Source organism: Oxyura jamaicensis, chromosome 12 (assembly GCF_011077185.1).
Source record: "Oxyura jamaicensis isolate SHBP4307 breed ruddy duck chromosome 12, BPBGC_Ojam_1.0, whole genome shotgun sequence".
In the NCBI taxonomy this organism is placed as follows: domain Eukaryota; kingdom Metazoa; phylum Chordata; class Aves; order Anseriformes; family Anatidae; genus Oxyura; species Oxyura jamaicensis.
This window is the reverse complement of record NC_048904.1, coordinates 16,708,019-16,723,878: the sequence shown is the minus strand read 5'-3', so window position 1 is coordinate 16,723,878 and position 15,860 is coordinate 16,708,019. Positions and strand designations below refer to the sequence as shown.

At 45.1% G+C, this 15,860-nt stretch overlaps 1 protein-coding gene across 8 annotated transcripts in view; it reads left to right on the top strand.

Annotated features, from left to right (window-relative positions):
- The window catches only part of FRMD4B (FERM domain containing 4B), a 117,641-nt gene that overhangs the window by 85,351 nt on the left and 16,430 nt on the right, over nt 1-15,860 (top strand). For all 8 annotated transcript variants that reach the window (XM_035337587.1, XM_035337586.1, XM_035337588.1 and 5 more), the window contains 4 exons: nt 6,290-6,373; nt 7,508-7,573; nt 8,566-8,623; nt 9,568-9,654. In XM_035337587.1, coding sequence (XP_035193478.1) covers nt 6,290-6,373; nt 7,508-7,573; nt 8,566-8,623; nt 9,568-9,654 — 295 coding nt within the window. The remainder of the gene's footprint in view (nt 1-6,289; nt 6,374-7,507; nt 7,574-8,565; nt 8,624-9,567; nt 9,655-15,860) is intronic.

Below are 15,860 nucleotides of genomic sequence, written 5' to 3'. Positions count from 1 at the left end.
CTTTACAGTGAATCCCCAGGTGAAGCAGAGCCATTCTGCTTTGTCTGCTCTGACCAAGAAGCCCTGCTAACATGTGCTGCAGCTTCATAAACGAGGATGTGTGGCAGCAGGGCCGTGGGACCATTAGCCATCAGCAGCTGTGGGTGCTTTGTACAAGCACCAAAGGACTTTGTCTTCAAAATATTAGTACTTCACACCAAGAGCTGCAAAAGAAGTGAGAGCATAGGGCTTGTTCAGGTCACAGATCTTCTCTGGCCATGGAGAACTGCTTCCCCGGCACCCTGCTCCCTGCCTGCAAAAGGAAACATATGAGTGGTGCCTCATCGGCTGGGAGGCTCCAGGAGCATCTCACAGTCATTTGTCTTGTTCCCATATCCTCAGAGAGAGAGAGGTGCATTCATAAAGCTTCTGTAAAAGATGTTGTTTTTTCTGTGGTCTTGCTACATTTTCCAGAAGCTGATGCATGAAGTCACCAAACCCCTGTGAGATGAGCGGGTGCTGTTGTTGCTTTTTCAGAAAGTCATGGGGGACTTGGGAAGCTGAGAAATTAACCTAAAAGAGCAGTGCTGGAGCTGAAGGTCAGGCGCTAAAACTGATGTTGCAGCACAGCGTGGAAAGCCTTGGGCTAGCAGCATGGCCCCAGCATAGATATGCAACAAGCCTGTAACATTTGCTTGGCATTGAAAAAGCCATCTGCACTCTTTTATCATGTTTCTTCTCATGTCCAGGCTTTGGAAGGCTCTTAAAAATGCTCCTTCAAATACCTTTCTGAGCAGGCAGTTCTTATCTGGTATTCAAGTGGCAAACTATTGCCTGCCTGGCCAAGCTCCCTGCTGGCTCGGGGGAGGATCTGTCTGCCCTTTGCAGATGGGAGCCCCACATTCATGGCCTTTCTGGGTCCTGGTCTTCCTTCAGTGGAAAAATAACTTTCTTGAGTGTGCCATCAGACCATGAACTGAAAGGCTGGGAAATGATGGGAGACGTCTGGCATTTGTCACAAAAGAGGATTTGTCAGAGAGTGCATTTCAAAATCCTGCTGCCAAGATCCTGCTGCTCTGACTTACTCAAAAGCTGCTAAATCAATTGTCTCTCCCCTTACCTTCCCCACTCTGTCTTCCTTCCCTGCCTTTTTTCTCTTGCACTTTTAACCCTGCTCATTTTCCCCCCCCTTGCTTTGCTGCTTCCTCCCCACACCTGTTTCGTGTAGTACCTTGGAGGGCAGGCTAGCCTCCACGGGAGCATGCAAGGCAGGCTGCTCTGCCCTTCTGTTTATTTTAAAACAAAACAAAAACCTACAGGAAATGCACCTGTTGCCGAAGCAGTCCAGCTGCAACGTGACAGCCCGTGTTGCTGTCTGTCATCTAAGGTCATAGGGAAGGGGAGCAACGTGGAGACCTCGGTGATACAACCCTCAGTCTGCCCACTGTGGGATCAGGCAGGGCTGTAGGCAGCAGCACGGGATGTTCTTGTGCACCTTTAATCATTTATATCACTAGCTTCAAACATCTTGAACAGAATAAGAAGGAAAAATCTTAATGGAAAATTTCTGAAGCATCTTCACAGTGTGGGGTAATACTATATTTTTCTTTAGCTGCGAAGCTGCACGTTTCTCTGTCTCGCACGCGATTCTCAGAAGTGGCTGCTGATTTTGGCGTCAGTGAAATAGCCTTCTGGTTAACTTGTGTGGTTGGTCGGTATTTTCTAAAAACAAGGCCACTCTAAATTCCACTGGTGGTGTGCCTAAAATTCATTACAAGAATAAACTAGATGTAAAGCAGTCACATTCGGAAGGACCCAGGAGAAGCTTTCTAATCACACAGAAGTATAAGAGCAAGTATTTATGCGAGGACAAGAGGCTTCGAGAACAGAGGAAAATCACTGTGCAGTGAACTTTCCCCAGCGATAAATTCCTGCCTAGTAGAGTGTTATCAACGTGGTTCAGTACAGACACACACCTGCCGTCACTTCAGTCAGTTAAAAGTTGTCTGAAGTCCTATTCTTATCGATGTATTAATATTTACAAAGAAGATGCGGGTTAACTTTTTATGATATAGTCCAACATATTGCCTTTGCTGCTGTGGGTGTGTCTATTACTCTTCACATTTTATGTTAATCTCATTAACCACGTCTTATTACATCTACGTCTTTTGCCTTGAATTACTGCATTAGCAAAAGGCATAAGCTGTTTGTTACAGTGGGTGCAGGGAAAAGCCTGGGCAGCCATTAACAAATGGTCGTAATTAACACCGTGCTTTAAATCTTTGCCTGGCAGGGAGTGTTGTATCATGCCATTACAAGCTGTGAGGATACGCTTTCTGGGAGCATAAATAGGTCTCTTTTTAAATTTTCAGTAATGTGCTTTCAGCAGAGCATGCCATGGTAGTCTGACTGGGTTCCCCCCTCCCAGGAACCAGGTTTTCTGGTGGGGTTTTAGACGCCTAACGTTTCCCTGGCAGGTCAGCAGGCTGTAGGAAGCACGTAGGATCTGTACTGGTTTGCTGCTAGAGGTAGTAGTTTGGATGTGGGAACTTCTATTCATAGTATGCTATGCGGATAAATATTGCGATCGGTTATTTTAGAGACGAACTGCCCTTCAGCCCCTGCAGGGCTGGCACTGAGCAGAAAATCAAACACAATACCCCGAATGAAAGCTAAGGCTCGCTGTGAGGAGGGTCTGGTGTAGATTTGCATGTACGTTGCCTACAGCAGTTCAAGTTCTGCCCGGTACCTGCTGGGGAGGAAACTCCCATTTAGAGGGTGGAATGGAGAGGAAAGGGTCTATCAGCTTGTTTTCTTTCATTCTTCTCCATAGTGGAAAAATACTTGAGACGAGTGTTCTCTTAGATTCCCCTCCTGGGAAATAAACAAACCTTTTTGCCAAAAATGTTCAATCCCGTTGACTCTGGGCGGTTTAAAGTTTACGTGTGGGCCTTCTGCCAAGAAGCACCAGTCAAGAAGCCCCCTCCGTAGTTGGGGTGAGACGAAAAGCGAGCGGGATCCTCTTGGTCCCACCAGGCTGGGCCTACTTCGGCTCTGAGGAGAGCCGCCCTGCCTGCCCACGGCCGCGCCGAGCACGACGCTTGTCCGCTCGGCTGGGCGGCTGTTTGGGCGGCAGGGCATCTGGAGCCGGGGCTGGCTGCCCTCTGATTTCTGCATCGCCTTGTGGTTGTTGTGAAACTAAACAGGAACAGGTAATAATTCAAGCCGTCGCTCCTGCTATCTGCAGTCGTCACCTCCGGGGAACGGCTGGGGCTCAGAGGGCTTGGGAAAGTGATCCCAAGGGTCAAGGGGAGACGTGCTTGGTCTCCTCTCTGCAGATGAAGTGATAATGAACTCTGCTGAAGGAGGGAAGAGGTCCACTTGAGGCTTTTATTATCCATGAAGCTGTGAATCATCCCAAATGCTAATCCTTGGGTGCGCAGTCAGCAGATCTGCGCTGCTGAGTGCCAGCCTGCTCTGAAGGCGTTCAGTGTGCGAGGAGCTGTGCCCTGTTCTCCAGGTCTTTCACATTTTTCTAAGATTATTTCATGCTTAATTTTAGGATTATGCAGGAAAAAAAAAAAAAAAAGAAAATTCTCATTTGGCTTTTCAGAGACGTTCAGGCCTTATAAGTCCATTTTGATAGGGTGCAGAGCTGCAGATCGACAAGACATGACTGCATTTGAACCAGCTATGAGATCAGGTCCCTTCAGGAAGGCAAGTCCCAAGGGCCAACTTGGCCTCCTAAAAGGAGTGTATTTGCTGCTACTACGAGACGTTGGGTAGATTTGCAGGTTGGCAGGAGAACGGAGAAGCTCCAGCTCCACTAAAAGTCGTCACAGCTCCCTGGCCTCTGCCTGCTGAGGAACTGCCCCAGGGCCCGCCGTTCTGGGCCGGTGCTGGAGGGGTGGGTCCGGCCTCACAGCACGGAAATGATGGCAGCCCTTTAGTCACCGATGTCCCAACACGCGGGACATAATGTGGCATTTCCGTACGTGGTAGAACACAGCTGCTGAGGTTGGTGGCATTTCTGTGGAGAGACAGGGCCGGGGAGGCTGCTGATGCCGTAACAATTGGTGAAGGAGAGCTTGGGACCTCCCGACCTAGCTGCTGTGGTGGCAGCTCAGGCATCACCCGTGGCCCTGCCCAGCAGTGGGGCAGGAGAGAGGGGGCTGCACCCGTGGGGCTCAGCTCTCGTCTCCCAGCATCAGCCTCGTCAGCTCCTCAGCCCTTGCTTGGGCGTTTTGTTGTTCACCGGCAACGAGGCTTCTACATAGGGGGGTTAGGGACCTGCTATTAAGCCTCTGATTATGAATCTTTTGTGGTGAGAACCTATAGTTAGAGGAACAACCCTTTTGTGTGGTAAAAATGAGCTATTTTGTTATCGTTTCCTTCTGAAACCCTCTCCTACTTCACTGTATTTCCCTGCCAGCCCTGTCTGTTAATGCAGCCATTACAGTTATCAGTCAGGCTTAAAATAGTAGGAAGTCTTTATTTTAATAATAAATTATCCTGAGTTCATGATTTAAGTTGGAAGGGAGCTCAGGAGGTCATCTTGCCCAGTCTGTTGCTCTGAGAAGGGTCAGGTATGTGTTAAGACCAGGTTGCTCAGAGCTTTGTTTTCTTTTGTTGTTGTTGTTCATTTTGTTTTGCTTTGTTTAGCTTTAGGATGGTCTTTTTGGTTTGGTTTATTTTTACTCTGGTTTCTGAGGCCTCAGGAGAGTGAGCGTTTTCATGTGGCCCTACAAAGCTCTGGTAACCTGTCTCTGCACTGCAAGCTGCGATGTTTTGCAGCCTTTTGATACCATCAACAAGCTTTTAAGGGGTGAATAATAAAAAAAAACAACTTTTGCTTTTGTGAGTGCTGGCCCTATGAGCACTGAGAGGAGAGATCCTGATTTTCTACCCAGATGTCCCCATTTGGGGCAGCTGGGAGCTGGCCAGCTTGCAAAGAACAGTGCATATTCTTGGCAGAAGAGCTCCGGCTGCAGAGCTCAGAAACAACAGCTCCTGCGTGCTAATTGACCACCCCCCTTCTTGGCAACTTCATCAAAGACGCTGAAGAATAAATAGGCTGTTGATTGAACTGTTTCCTGGTCCCCAGAGGTGGTCCCTTTTAGTCAGGGTTGGGGCGCATTGTCAGGGCTGGGGGAAGAAGTTTGGAGAGCAATTAGCCCGCGCTCGCTGGAGGCACAATAAGTTTTAATTTACTGCGCCTTCCATGTGACATCTGCTGTGAGACTGAAGGTGCGAGTGGTTCAGTGCACCTCCATGGCCTCCTCCACCTGCGGTGGCTGATGTGTGGCGTCAGAACAGATTTCTGTGCTGATATCTGCTCCGCGGGTGCATGGGTGTGCATGAGCCACTTTGAGGGAACAGGGGCAACACGGCTCACACGGGATCTGTAATAGAGGATGCTGATTAAAACAGAGCTCTGGAGCAGGGAAACACCTTCAAGGAAAGCCTGGCTGCAGAAGTCGAGGCAGATACCGATGAGCATGACTGGTGCATTCTTTTCACAGAATGGTCGTGTTCGTGCTTGTTTGTGCTGCTGTGAAGGCATGCAGAAATCCTGCAGAAATGAGGCGTGCAACTTTCAGCTGATTAATTAATGGAGCATATAAGGAGAAAATATTCACTGTTTTACTGATGCCTAGAAATAGGTTTTAAAATACTGTGCTGTTTGTTGTTGGTTTTGCGACAAATTGCATTCTCATGTTTCAGCAGCCTGTATTTTGTTCTGGGCTGGGCCTAGAGTCCAAAATATTTGAACTTTCTGTAGAATGTGAAGTCCAGGAAAACTCCTTCCAGTAAAAATATTTCAAAGTATATGAACTGAAATCCTTTGTTTTGAATCGGATCTGTGTCAGGCTCTGAGATCTGACAAATGCCATGCTGCTTTGTGGAATTTATTATCTGCTGCAAAGGATTTTAGCTAAAGATAGAGCAAAAATAGCACTGCAAGCCTTGCCTTTGGGCAAAAGCTTTCCTTCTACAGCTGTTGAGAGCTCAGTCTGTACTTTGCAAACTGAGTGTGTGCAAAATAAATATTGATACCACACTCCCGCCACAGTGGCCTGACTAACTCGATAATCACGTGTCTGTATAATGAGTTACGACATGAGTCTGCATGACACCATGTACATCACTGTCACATGAGAGGGCCTCTAGAGTTACGTTGCTATGACGGCCTGATATGGGGCAATCCACCTTGTTCTTGGGTAGCAAATACAACCCTTTCCTTCCGCTGAAACCGGCAATTTGCATGAATGATTCACCAGCACTGACTCTGTGCCATTTTTGCTTTTAGTGATGAAAACACTAGGAAAGATTTGAAGACGCTGCCTGTCTTCCCTACCAAGACGCTGCAGGAGCATCCATCGCTTGCTTACTGGTGAGCTGTTTAATTCATTTAAAATGGAAATCTTTGTTATGGGTAGTAATGGCAAGATCACTTTTAAACAATTTTGTAAAATGTTTTAAAAGTTTTCAGCCTGTGTTTTAAAAGGCTCGGTTAATTGCTTGTGTACAAGCATTTCCAATTTTAGAAGGTTATAAATTACACAAGATCTGATGCAAATCCCTGACTGAAAGTTCACTCAAATTAAATTGCTGGATCAGAGTAAGTGGGCACCATGCATTAGAAAGAGATGAAATCTGAATCCCTGCCAAGTCTGTGTTTGCAAAGAGCACCTTTTCAACTACTAAACAGCAGAGCCTCTGTGGTAGGCTGACCTTGGCTGGTGCCAGGTGCCCAGCCAGCCACTCTTTCACTCCTCAACAGTACAGGGAAAAGATGAGATGGAAAAGCTGGAAACAGAAAGGCAGGTCTGATTTTGTGGCTTGAATCTGTCATAGAAGAATACAACATTTGGGGTGAATGAACAATTTTGTTTCTTGTAATTCATGCCCTTTATTCAAGTTTGCCTCCCTCATTTATTTCATTTTTAGGTTTATGATTTTTTTCTTTCAGAACAAATACTGTTGGTTTCTCTTTTCATACAAGTGTCTGACACTTAAATGCACATTTTATTTCTCATTCCACTAAAATAAAATGTTATAGTATGTAACAGGAAAAATGTAAAAATGTCATTGCTGACAAATCTATAGTTCTTTGTCTATGAAATGTCAGGTGAAAAGAATATGCTAGAATGAAAATGTTTGTTTTAACAATACATATGGAGCACTAACCATCCTTTGAAGTTTGGGTTCTTTAGAATGTGAAAATGAATTTACACAATTAGTACTATTATTCGGCAGCAGCATCTGCAGTGGAGCAGGCTGATCTGAAATGATTTGGTAATTAGTCTGGAACGCAGCATGCAGTGGTGGGGATTAGAAGGCAGCTCCACACTGCTTAATGAAAGGTGGAAAAGAAATCAGCAAGAAACAGAATGAAAACTAGTGAGAAGTGTACAGAGGGGCACTTCTCTGCATGCTGAGCAGGCACACAACTTTCAACAAATGCTATCACGTGTGGAAAAAAAGTCACTGAGCCTCTAAATTGTTTTTTGTGCTTGTTTTGCAGTGAGGATAGAGTAATTGAACATTATACACAAATTAAAGGTCTGACCAGAGGACAAGCCATTGTTCAGTGAGTATGACACTTACTTGTGAAGATGATCTTTTTACAAACTTTTTCCTATTTTGTTGAGAAGTGGCAATGCAGGCTCTTTTGATTATTACTGCTTGTAAACTTTGCCTTTTGTATATGTCAGAATTATTTTCTACTGAGTAATATTTTAAAAGTACTTCAAGCTTTAGATGTCACAGGTTTCCACTTAAGGTTGTATCTCTTCCTTCAAATACCTTAAATATAAAAGAAACAATATGGGCCTTCCTTACTGAGAAAAGCTTTCTCCATAACCTGCTTGCTATCACTTAGTTTTCACACCGAACTCAAAGGATGTTACCTTAGGTTCTGTAAGGAAAACAAGTGCATGTGTGTTCAAACGCTCAGAATTTAGTTTTTAAAAAACAAGGTCTTGCAGGATCAATGCAGCCCATGGAACCAAGAAGATTGAGATGATTGCTATAGTTGCACACTGTAGACAACTTGCTCTTTTTGTCCCATAGCTTGGGGCCTGCAACTCTGTCCCAGTAATTCAGGGGCTTCTTTCAACAGGAACAGAGAAGAAATTATCTCTTCAGTGGTTGTCTGAATTGCGTCATGAAACAGTTGTACAACTCCATAAACAATCTCATTTGAAAGCTATCTATTTTAACAAAAGCACCATCGTGAAGTAATTATAGGCATATCTCTCCCGCCAACATTTCCCCAAAGACTTGCACATTCAGTTCAGAACTGGAAGTTTTGCTTTCAGTTCTCTGAACTTCTGATAGGAGATCAAATGTTTTGTAGTACGAGAAATCTTCCATTTTTACTTTATCTGGGCCAAAATACCACATCTTTCCCTGAGCCAGGGTGCTATTTTTTTCCAAAACCATGGGCATTAAATCATTACAGTCTTCAAAATATGCAAATGATAAATGACACGTCCTGAACGTATGTGTGAAAAAAAATATGTTAATAGACATGATTTCCTCCAGAGAAAATCATCTGATACGCTATAAATCTGTCTACAGGTACATGAGAGTGGTAGAAGCTTTGCCAACATATGGAGTTCATTACTATGGAGTAAAGGTTAGTAAATGTCTATAGATAATGTGATTGCTTGGCTTATTACATATGATTGCATTCCTAAAGGAGTATTTTGATGATTCAGTACCCTTCTATCAGAATTAAACCCCACATTTTTCAACCTCTATACCTTTTCCCTCTTCAGTTCTCTTTTTAAAATGTTTTCAGAGAGCAGCAAAGCATTATGTGCTATAGAAGACAGAAAGGAACCTCTGTGAAAACCTTCAGTTGTTCTATCTGGACCTAAATTCATGCCAGCTTAATTAAACTGGTTATCACTTCTAGATTTGAAGCAATTACTATTTCCTTTGGAGACATTTCTAACCAAGACTAGAAAAAATACAGTGTAGAAAAGAGCTTCTAAATGGCAGTGATCAGTGGGTGCACATGTAGAGTGGGAAAATGCTGTACAGTTGAACAGTATTTTTGGAGAGTGATGGAAATACACTATTTATTTCCGTTTGTAGAGCAGAGGCTGGACAAATGTGTTTTTTGCAGAAGAGCTCAGCAGAGGTGATGTCTCCTTACTTTCAGTCGCGGTCTAGACAGTGGTACCTGAGAAGCTGATGGTTTGCATTGTTCTCCTCTTGCAGCTGTGTCGTGCCTGAGTTTAGTGGATGCGGTCATTGGCCACATTTTTTTCTCTCCTTTACCCTTTCCTCCTCATAGCCACCTCTTGCAAGGAGTGACACCCATTTGTTTCAACAGTGCTGTTGCTTTTTTGTCCACTTTGCACTATCGCCACATAAGTTTCTTGCCTCTGCCTGAGAAGGCAATGGCAGAAATTTTCAGCATTCACTTTAGCAATCCACTTCACATCAGTTTGTTTGCATAAAATGTCCTTGTTCCCTACCTACTTGTACTTGTCACAGAATGAAGTAGGCTGTGATCTTGGAATTGCTTAATTTCTAAGTAGCTCACAGTTCATGCAGACTTCCCTTTTTCAGGATAAACAAGGAATCCCTTGGTGGCTTGGAATAAGTTATAAAGGGATAGGCCAGTACGACTTACAAGACAAAGTCAAACCCAGAAAAGTAAGTTTTTTGCATCGTTGCATTTGTTGGGTTGGTGGGGAGGTGTTGCATGCCAGTATGTACCTTTTTAAGCTATTGCTTAATAAAGAACTGAGCAAAAGACAAAGGGCTGGAGGCAGAAGAAGAATCCTTTTACTCCCAACGCAGTAAAAATTCTCCCCCCTTGCTTAAATACTGGAAACTAATTTGCCACAGCCAGCATCCCCCTTTGGGAGCTTTGTGGTTTTGAGTTGGGAGGTCTCAGGATGGTCTCTACAGAAATTCTGGCAACCTCCAGGGATAACTACAAAAGCATGAAGCAGTTGGGCTTCTGCAAGTCCCAAACTAAAGGCCGTGTACTTGAGCAGTGTTTCGGCTTTCAGAGGTGTTAATTTGTGTGAAAAACATTGAGAAGATCCACTGATGTCCATGAAATACAAGCAGAACTGTGTGAAACTGCAGGCCTTTGTAGGTGATTGTATGTTTTCATGATACAATAAATTATAAGGGGGGATTGAAAGTAAATGCCAAATACTGGAAGTCATTTTTTTCCACCCCCTTTCTCCCCAGTGTGCCTCCTGCAGAGTAAACTCTGCCAACAACTTCAGCTGTTGTTGAAACAGGGCAGAGGGTCCCATATTCCACTGCTGGCTCCCTCGCAGCCATCCATCAGTCAGCCCTAACAGGCTCTTCTGCTGGCGGCCCTGGAAATCCATCGTGCTGCTCAAGCACACAATGCGTTGGGAACTCATCCAGTCCTGTAGATGTGTAAGGCTCACTGAGAAGTCTTTGAAGATTTAACAGGGTCGGCAGTGGGGAAAAGACAGAAGTGCACATGTAGGAGCTGTGCTGTTGGGTTGGATACGTTTGGGGTTTTTTTGGTCATGTCTTTGCTGGAACATTGAGGCTGTAAGGAGATGCAGACACGGAGCTTGCTGTTCTCCATTCCCTGGAATGATCTGGGCAGGAGTTCACATGAAGCGTGTGCTTCCTGCCAGGGAATTTTACATTTGCAAAATGATAATGTTTAGTGTATTTGTGCCAGAAAACATGGCTTAACAAAACTTCCTTGTGAAGAGCAATTCCCTTTCAAGTTCCCAACTTGATCTTCTTTCTCCAGAGCAGGCTATGACTTGGTTTCTTTTGTGCTGTATTTATATACCTGTGTGTCCAAGGTTGAACTCTCAAGTCCTTCCTCCACTTTGTTCTGTAAAGCTCTTTAGGCCCAGGTCTCTCCTACCATGCATGTTCTGAAATGAGAGTGACACAATAAAAATCCTAGAAAATCAAGTCAATGTTAATACAGCCATCAATCGTCAAAGAAGAACATCAAGCAGCTCCTCTTGCTCTTGAGCACTTGCCTATATTTAGACAACATCTACAAGGTTTTCCCGATCAGATCAAATGCAGACCATTCTCCAGCCAGGATGTCCCGCTGTGGCCAGCAACTCTCTCCAAGAAAATACATCCTGCCTGGCTAGAAGCATTGCTTTGCCAAGCACTTCTTCTGCTTGTGGGATTTCAGTTTACAACATCAACCAGGCAGATTAAGAACATTTTTTAAGGTCAGCAGGACCCAGATAACAAGTCACACCCTGCTACAGTTGCTTATGAGGCGTTGCCTTTGAATGCAGCAGGAGTCGTGTTTAGGAAAAATAAAATTAAAAACTGAAACAAAACAAAAAAACCAGCACCCAAAGGTCACCTCTGCAGTGGAAGTGTTACAATGGAAATGGTAAAAGTTGTCTGCTGTGCTCTAATTATAATTATACGATGTAGAACAGAGATCAGAAGGGAAGCTGGGAGAGAAGAAAGACGCAGAGGGAAGGTTTAATGCCAATAAGCTGATTCAAAAAGCAAGGATGGATGCGGCTTTAGTATTATACAGCAGTGGTGTTGCAATGGACTTGCAGATTTGTGTTTGGTGCTAACAGGAAGGGACAAAAATTGCTGAAGTTAAACTGCTGAAAACACTGCCGTTTGTTTCAGTGCAGCTATATTGCCTTGCTGTGAGTGCTGTGGCAGGCAGAAGTTTGCTTTCAACCAGCATTGTTGTTTGTTCATATTTATGAGTGCATCAAAATATATTTTCAGAGAGAGAAGAGTCTGTATAGCTTGTCAAAATCTCCAAGGAGTCAGCAAGTACCATCCTTTCCAAAACAGCAAGAGCGGAATAGGCATGTAAATTTTGTCTGCCTGTCTGAGCAGAAGTGCTAGTTTTGCTGGATTTAGCAGAATTTTCTTGCTTTCCTCTTCAAGATGGAGCCAAACTCACAACTGCCATGTGCTGGTGTTATCCTGCTGTTTATGTTGTGGATCAAAAGTGCTGCTGTGTTTATCCCCAGCCATCTGGGAGAGAGCATCCTGCTTGTACGCCACTTCTCCAACTAGGGATGTGTAAATATACGTCTGATTAATTCAATAACGGGGAAAGGCTGAGTCAAATCTAGTGGAGACTGGGATGGCCTTTCCTAGTTTTAAAGATAAGTGATCTCTGGCTGTGTAAATCTCTGTGATACCTGCTGAAGTGGGAAAGCTTCCAAGGTTCAGGTAGGAACTTGGAGTTGGTGCCTGCGCTCCACCTGAATTCCCACCTGGCAGCTTTGTTCTGCTCCTTGTGCCTTTTGTGCAACAGTCATGGCTGCTGCCAGACATGGCTGCGTTTGTTTAACGTGTTGATTACGGGCTTCTGTTCAGAGATAAATCCACATTCAGAAAAAAACAACCTATATGCATATTTTAATTAACTGCATCCATTAATGCAGTGTCAATTCCCAACGGTAATCTTCAAAAAGTGAAATCTTTTGGCTTTGTCCAAGTAGGTCTTCAGGCAAAGAGACCTAAATACGAGCCTCGGAGCATAGTGGTTATCCCAAGATTTTGTTGTTGGATCAACACTGTGGCGTGAAGTCCAGGGTTGAGTGCTTTTCACAGGAAACAACTTGCAAGGCAGAACCAGATGAAGCAATCCCAGATACTCATCTGCCTTGCCAAAGCTTGTGCATGTCGTGTCAGTCACCTGTGAGCAGCGCAGCCCATTTGCCCGTGCGTTGTTGTAGGTCGGGGCCAGACCAGGAGAACCTGCTGTGTCTGCCTGCCTCTGTCACACTGGCTGCAAAGGTTTGATTCCAGCCATTGATATTTTGCTGGTGAACCTGAGATTGTTTGGAGAAAGGAGTTTTGTTGATGTTAAGTTGCTTCTGGAACTTTGTAATTTTTTGAAGTGGTTTCCAGCAAAGTGGACACAAATTTTACAGCTCGCCCTGGACTGCGAGTGATGAGAGCTGAGGGAAATGCCTTGCTGAAACAGCCTGAAATCAGAGAGCCGTTCTTGTGTAATTCAGGAAAATTGTCTTTTTCTTCCTAGATAAAAGCTGTGGCTCCACGTTGGCTGGAGGTTACGCTCTGGCTCAGTTGATTATAATCCCGAAGTCTCACAGGGCATAAAAAGCCTGGGTTTGCAACCCGTGTTCAGGTTTCAGCTCAGACCTGGGATTAACTCCGCAGCCCTGCTGCTCCGCAGACATACCCCGCCTGCAGCCGCGGTTAATACGGAGATGTCTCCTGCTTGGACAAATGCCTCCTGCTTGCTGGGGAGGGGTGTCCGGGTGGCATGCCAAGATCCCATCCCGAATCTCTTCTGAATTGATTAGGAAACACATAAAACAGGTCCCAGGGTGCAGAACTTGAGATGCTGTTTCAAAACAGGGTAGGTCTCCCTTCCATCTCTACCCATATTCCTCTCACTGGTGAGAGAAGCAATGCCCTGCCTCGTTTCTGGAGCGTGCGCTGTGGAGTGGGTCGAGTTGATTCTGCGTTCAGCCAACGTGTGGTGATACTCCGAGGAATGGGAATTTGAGAAGGCTGCTCGCTTGCTTTTGGACCTTTTCTCCCACTTCATTGTGTTTCTGTGGGCGACTCCCTGGTGATAAATGAACTCCAATGTCTGAAGAGGAAAAGTAATCTCGCTGTGGTATTGTTTCAGATCTGCCAGGATTTCAGTTCTAATGCTGGTCATCTTGAATACATTATGTTCTCAGGAGTGTTTTTCTTAGAGCATATTAGTTTTGAAATGGGTAATATTTATGATATTTTTCTTTTAATTCCACATATACGCTCTAAATGCTGATGCTGAAAGTTTTCCCTTGCAGAACATTTGCTTAATGTAAATTCTCTGTCCTGCTTGGCTGCGTTGCTCAGAACACAATAGCGTTTGTGCAGGCTTCTCAGCAGGCGGACCTAATCATGCAAAGACTTCTTTTACTATGTTTATTTCTCACCAAGGAGAAGCCATTGATTTAGACATAAGATACTAAGCTCGCATAATTATTTAAAATAAACACAGAGCTGTTACAAGACCGCTCTGAAATTCAGTTCCTTCCAGATGTGCAGAAAGCTGCTCGAGCTCGTGCCCCACAAAGCGCACGTTCTGTGACAGCCGCATTGTTCCTTGCTGAGACATCACTGATCCTTGTTAAAGCCCATGCCAGTGAGAAGCTGGCAAGGATTGATTGCAGTGCATTAGAGAAAAATGTGATTGAAGAGGTTTTTAGACTACTGGCTTAATATGTAAGAGATGAGGGATGCCTCCGGGTGAGCTCTGCCAATTTATGCTGGCACAGGTGAGAGCTGTCTGCCTCCTTCTGTCAGAAGTTGCTGCAGGTGGGGCAGCTTGGCTCTCCTGCCATCCCCTCAAATGCCTCCCTTTGCAGCCAGGCAGAGCAATTTAAAACAAAAAAAAAAAGATTTCAGTTGAAGGCAGTGTGCCAGCCAGCGAGCTGCTGCTGAGGGGCTGAAACGCAGCCCTTCTTCCAGCCCTGCCGGCAGGGTGGTAATTTCCTTCATCGGGTGGGGTGCATTCCTGCGGGCAGAAATCTTTTATGTTTCCTTGGTCTGAATCGCCAGGTTTGTCTGGAGATTGCTGTTCCCAGTAAGCTACTGGGGTGGCGGTGGCTGAACCTCCCTACGGGCACGGCTCAGACCACAAAGCGCTTCCTGAGGGAAGGACTGCTGCAGATGCAGCAGCACGGTGCACACATCCCTGCTGCGTTACCCAACGATCCCTTGGGTGGAAAACCAAAGATTGGGGTAATTGAGCTCTTGGTGAGAATTTGCCATCGCTCCTGGCCCAGGAATCGTGCCGGGGCTGGAGGTGAGGCTGGGCAGCAGTGCTTGGCTCCTCTCTGGATTTCCACGCCCTCAAAAAAAATATTTTAAAGTAATTTTTCAACAAAATGCATCAGGCCGATCCATGTGTCAAGCAAATCTCCTCTTGCCTGTTTCTCGAGGTGGGGGCTATGCCAGCTCCCTGCCCGTGGTCCTGCTGGGGCCGTTCTCCCCAGCTCCTGCTGTCAGGCCCAGACAGACCTGCCTTTTATTCAAAGCTGGATGCCAGATCAGCCAGGCCGACAACCAGCTGCTTCCACTATTAAGGTGTCTCACTACTTACGCAGGCAGTGTCTGCCCCGTGTCTTGTTAGACTACAATTACAAGCTCTTTCTGTATGGGAAAGAGGGCTGGGAGGGCGATCCTTTTGTTCTGCGTGCTGCAGGATGGCAGGAGGTGAAGCTCCCGTGCTTCCAAAAGCTGCGGCTGGGGTCAGAGCCGTGCCTAATGCCGAGGTGCGGGGTTAGTGAGGTGCTGTCGGGTCGCAGTGCACCTTCTCCAAAAAGACCCAAGAAGCAAACTCTGAGCAGGCCAAATCCTGCTTGGAGGGTCCGCCAGGCAGCCCCCGCTGTGCTCAGTGGGTTTTCCATGAGCATGTAAGGATCTGGCAACGTCAGTGGATGGAGGGGTGTTAGGAAAATGTTCATTAGATGACGTGGGCCTAATCATTGGGCTAAAGGGAACACAGCAAAAACATTTCAATTCTTCCAAACTGTTCTTCCAGCCATCAAAAAACAGTTTGCAATCCACCCCCTTTCTATTTCCTTTTAATATGTGGGCAATTTAGGGGCTGGGCAGGCGGCGAGGGGGCAAGCAGGGCATGGCTCTGCTCCCTCCCCAGCTGCTTCCAGGAAATGTAAAGGCTTTTTTGTCATTTTTTTTCTTCTTTATATTTTATTTATTTATTTTTATTTCATTTTTATTATTTTTATTTATTTTTATTTTTCATTTTAATTTTAATTCTAATTTTTTACTTTATTTTAATTTTATTTTTATTTTTTTTTTTACTTTAATTTTTCTTCTATTTTTCTCTTTTTTTTTTCCCTTTTTTCCCGTTTTCT